Genomic DNA, 5,315 nt, shown 5'->3' on the forward strand with positions numbered 1-5,315 from the left:
ATTTATAAGATGAGCTTGTATTTTCTCTAGAACCAGCATATCTGTGAAAGTTAAACACAGCTTGGTTGTGTTATTCTAGAATAGAGAATTCACGTGGAGTTTGGCTGCAGTGGTCTTTTAACTTTCTTTCCCATTTCCACCTGTGGCTTCTAGATTTTTGGTTAGTCCCCAGTACACTTACTTACATTTATTTTTCAACGTCTGACCCTCTTAATGCTTGTTAGAGCTGATTCATCTCTTAGAACCATCCTGCCATCCAGTGTAGTTTTAGAGCAATCCTTTGCTATCTCAAAAATACCTGAAGGTGTCCAGAGTTGTTCTCAAAATCATTCAGTACGTCTTGCCTCTAAAATTTGGAAGCCTTCCGATACTTCAGACTGTCTAGAATAATGGAGAAGCCATTAAAAAATACAGTATTGTTAATGAGCATGGGCCTGAGGGGGAACAGCTGGTCAAAATTCCTGGAGCTTGTTGAGCTTATGAAAGAGGTGCTATGAAAACCTGCCTGGAAGTGGAATCAGTGGCTCAACAAATCCCTTCCAATCCTTATGTTAGCAAGGATTATTTTAGCTCTAAGTACTGCCACTGCAACGAAAAGCTCCTTATTGTTATGTAAAAGAGCCCAGAGCCTGCACTGGGGTATGGAATGATCTCTCTGCCCAGTCGGTTCTAAGCCCGGAGCTTGTCCTGTTTGCAAGCCCGGATTGCCTCAGACAGGTGATTCCACACCCTGGAAAGAATGAAAATGACATTACTTGGCTAACGCAGCCAGGGAGACACCTTGTTTGTCTCCACCAAAGCGTGCAAGACACCGACTTGTACCGTGTTCCCCAAAAGGCTGAGATAGTGGTATGCCATCTCCTCCTAACAAACACTGCTTATTTGAATGAGTTCTGAATCCAAGAGGTCAGCTCACCAGTTTAACGTACTTGGTATTTTTAAATACGAGTATTTAGCTGCATTGATCTGAGTTTTTACCGAGAGAAGAAACATACTTATGACAGCTGAGAAACTGAATAATATGGTTTCCCCCAGCTTATGTAGTATTGAAATATGGACCCAAACTTTTCTAGTAGTGCTAAAAGGGCTGGAGTTTTATTTTCTATATTGAATGTCTATTTTAAAGCATCAATTTGTTGCAATGGACAGATGCAAATAGTTTGAGGTATGTCCTAAGGAGAACGAGCGAGCACCCAATGTTGGGTCTCTGCAGTATGATGCTGAGGTAGGTCCAGAAACTGATCAGAACTGAAAAAACAATTCTTTCCAGGACACCAGATGTATTCCTTTAAGCCTGTCCTTCTCCTTAAAGTCTCTCTTCTTATTCTTAGAGTTAGTTGGGGTGGGGGGTAAAGTCACTGTAACGAACTGGCATATCATCAGCATGTTTCTAACCCAGCTGTGAGCGCCGGAACAGGTACCATTTGATTTGGATGAACAGTAGGATCCCAGACCTCGGCGACGGGCATTATTGCCATGTCCAGCAGCCCAGGTCTCTCGCGCACGTCCAGCAGTGAGTGGGAGAGCCTGGGGCTGCGGGGACACGTGGCAGCCCCCGGCTGGGTAAGCAGTCTGCCTTCCAATGGCACCGGAGAGGTGTCCAGGCGGGAGGCAAAGCGAAACCATCTGGCCGAGGAGCTGTCTCCTCTTTACGTGCTTAACTGCATCTCTCTTACGTGCTAGGACGAGGCTGTCCGCTTGGCTGCCGTAACCTGCAGTGATGGGAGGAAAATCGTGAGCGAAAGTCTTTGTGACAAGGGGTTGGTCAGAGCTGTACTGGCCTTGGTACAACCCAAAACCCCCTTATGTTACATATGCTGCCTGGGGCGCTCTTCACTGAGGATGACTGTGCCTGTGTTCCCAGAAGCTGCTGGTCTTGAGCAGCTTGCCAGCAACTTGCTGACTTTTTGCCCCATTCCAGAAGCTCTGTTTCAGCCCAGCTAGGTTGAACCCAGCCTGAGCTGAATGCAGCTTCTTCAACTTGGATTTTCAATCTACTGCCAGGAAAAAAAAAAAACAAACCTGCAAAAGAACGGTGACACAAGACAGCTAGCCTCTTTCTTCTTCCTCATAAAATTTTCTTCGTGCTCACTTTTTGGGGAATATACGAATAAAACCATTTTGCCCCTCATACGGGCCTCGGGCATGTCCCAAAGTTTCAGTCTGCAAGATACCGAAGATCTATTTGTCTCCAAGATCAGGTCAACTTCTGTCTGGAAAGACACCTTGAAATAGGGATCTGATAAAAATGAGGATTTAAATGCCCAGCCAGATCAGTTGCTGTGCTGAGAACTAAAGGCGCGATCAGAAAGAATTTTATTCAACAGATAAATGCGTTTACAGAAGTAACCAACTTCGAGATTAGACGAACCTGTACTGGTGGTGACTCAGTCGCCTGTGCTCTGCTTTACCTTGAAGTGAAATACTTCCATCGGGTAGCCGTTCCCTAAGCCCCGGTGACTCAGACTTCAGTCCTGAACCTTCTCCAGGCTTCTGCATGAGGAAAGCTGGAACAGATTCTTCAGTGTTAAGCTTCTCATGGTTTTAAATGAACCAGATGAAACTATTTCCATGTTTTACAGCAGTCTCTGGTAATTTCCATTATTTATGAACACATTTCCCTGAAAACTTTCTCTCCAGGGATAGGATGTGAAATACTCACTTAAACAATAGAGAAAAGGGACTTTCTAAACAAAATAATGAAACTGGCAATATACCAAGAACTCTAAATTAACACAGCTGAACCAAAAATACGTCTGAAGTGCTTCAAAGGTCATTTACCATGTTGTTATGAAGTAGGTAACGTATTTTTCAGGCAAAAAAAAAAAATCTTATTTTTCCTTTTAAAGTACCGAGCTCTTTTTATTGTAAAACACTGTTTTCACACACAATTTTCCAAAATAATCTTGAGGTATTTTTCCACAATTTGTCTTTTCTTCAATCAATTCTGTTCTTTTATCTTGAAAAGATGGAAAATATATTTGGCTTGTTTTGTTAGGACACAGAAAAGATGATAAACTTTTTTTTCCATTTGAAAAAGGCACACAGTTCTAGCAGGCTTCATAAATCCAGACACCTTTACCAGAAGGTATCTCCAGCCACGCAACAGCAGAAACAAAGAGCTCATAAACTGTTAGTAACTGTTCTATTAACACAACTGTTACGATCGTTCTCCCCTCGGTGACTTCAGTAGAGTGAGTCTGAAAGTACCAATTCAATTCTGATATTAATTACAGGTCAAGTGTAATGCTGGTTTGTATTTTATATTTGGGGAAACTAAATTAAGTACAAAATATTAAAGCGATTTTGTGTTTGCAGCAAAAGTACCATCCCCAAGCCATCCTTTTCCTCAATGAACCAGCGTGGCAGATAACTATATATCTACTAAAGGATCCAAGTATGACAGGGAGCTGTTTTAGTTTCAAAAGTAGCCACTTGAAGTTCCTCAATCTACAAAGCTTTTTATGCGTGTGTCTACTGACGTGAGCCTTGAGCAGAAAGGCTCACGTGAGTAGACACGTGCATAAAATATTGCACAGAAAAATATTATCTTGTTCAGCAGGATACACCTATTAAAAACTGGGGTTTTTTTTTAAATTGCTAAAGTCATTAGGATGACTCACATGGTTTAAAGGCAGATCTATGCTTAATAATTTTGCTAATTGGGAGCCAAATTGCCTAATGCTTTGCGGGATTGAGCCTATGTTACAGAAAGCGTAAGTCATGTGAGGTTTTTGCCAGATAGGAGTTCGTGTATTTTGTCTGGCCCGAGCCTGCATTTGCTTAGCACGGTTATACGCAAGCAGCGTTTGTTCAGTTCATGCAGCAAATGAGACAACAAGACCTGCTTGTGCTTTTTGAGCCAAAAACACATAAATATTGCTAAATTTGGAACTCAGAAGTGGAAGGGTGTAACAGCAAATGCATGTGATCAGTCTGAACACTGCAATACACAAATGCTGTTTAACCTGTGGAATAAGTAGCCCAGGATGTTCATAAAACTGTTCGATCATCTGATGAACCTAAAATGAAAGGGATATGGTCCATCAAGTCTGCTAGCTTGGATAACACGTTCAGAAAACAAAAAATGTTGCAGACCACAAACCCACAAAAGAAGTTTTAACAACAGACCTTGCAAAAATTTGCTGTGTTGCAAAAGCGGAAAATCCCAATTCAGTGTTTGATAGAAATATAATCTAATAATGTATACAACTTTGCAGAGAAACAATTAAATGAAAGATTTTGCAGGAAGAGAGAAAGAAAAAGGTCAGAATTTATCATTAAATGCAAAGTACAAAAACTAAAGTAAACATGTTGTTCAGAACGCTCACTAGAAATAGTGTTACAGAAAACACCCCCAGCCAAATCACAGCAGATATATATGTATTTTTAAAGGAAACATAGAAAGCCCTCATGAAATTGTGTAGAGATTAAAATAATGAGACAATCTGTACAGACAACTGATTTGTTCAGAAATGGAAGCTGGAAGAAGGGTAAAGTTACAGGAACTTCTACCACCCCATGTTGGAGAAGGAGATCCTTCCAACTCCTTTCGGCAAGGAAGGGAATGGTCGAATTCTGACGCCAGCTACATACGAGGGAGGCCCAGAACAACGACCCGCGAGTCCATCGCTGGAGCCTGTGGAGTCACTGCAGATCTCTCCACTGGAATCAGAATCAGAATTTGGCAGTAAAACAAGAGTTTCTGATGACACAGCAAAACCGAACTTCCTTGGGCTTTTATTTTTAAGCCGTTTCTGCCCCCCCCCAAAAAAAAGGGCAGTAAAGCAATCAGTAATTCATTAGAGGACGGCAAAACATGAGTGAGAAAAAGAGCAAGGGCATAAAACTTTATGAGCAGAGAGATTTTTGCTGACGGTACAGGTAGAGATACATAGGTTAAGTACGCTGGTAACAGATAAGAGCGCGCACGCAGCCCGAGGTGAGAGGCCATAATCACAGCGGGCAAGGAGAGCCGGTGTCCGGCTGTCTTCGGAAACACAAACACCGGGAGCAGATACCGCTGGGCAGCTGCAGGGGAAGGGCAGGACGGGGTGTTACTGTATTCTGTGGCTGGGTATCGCTGTGCACAGCACTGCAGCCCCAGGAACTGTTCCTGGAGCGGTGCAGAGGGACTCCTTCGCACCACGCTTCTGGTGAAGCGCAATACTCGCCTCCCAAAGGGCTGCGAGCCCGGTGGGTGGACAAGCAGGTCTCGGCTTGTTCCCCGTCCCATGAAGGCCCGGCATCGAGGCCATAAACGCTACCTCGAGAAACAAACCTCGAGCTCTCCGGCAGCCGGTGATACACGGGCA

At 43.2% G+C, this 5,315-nt stretch overlaps 1 protein-coding gene across 1 annotated transcript in view; it reads left to right on the plus strand.

The window, feature by feature from the left end:
• Positions 1-1,476: 1,476 nt before the first annotated feature.
• The window catches only part of TMEM37 (transmembrane protein 37), an 8,604-nt gene continuing 4,765 nt past the window's right edge, over positions 1,477-5,315 (plus strand). The window contains exons 1-2 of the mRNA XM_009272265.1: positions 1,477-1,563; positions 1,684-1,785. Coding sequence (XP_009270540.1) covers positions 1,477-1,563; positions 1,684-1,785 — 189 coding nt within the window. The remainder of the gene's footprint in view (positions 1,564-1,683; positions 1,786-5,315) is intronic.

The sequence above is a fragment of the Aptenodytes forsteri genome, unplaced genomic scaffold (assembly GCF_000699145.1).
Source record: "Aptenodytes forsteri isolate BGI_AS27 unplaced genomic scaffold, ASM69914v1 Scaffold29, whole genome shotgun sequence".
In the NCBI taxonomy this organism is placed as follows: domain Eukaryota; kingdom Metazoa; phylum Chordata; class Aves; order Sphenisciformes; family Spheniscidae; genus Aptenodytes; species Aptenodytes forsteri.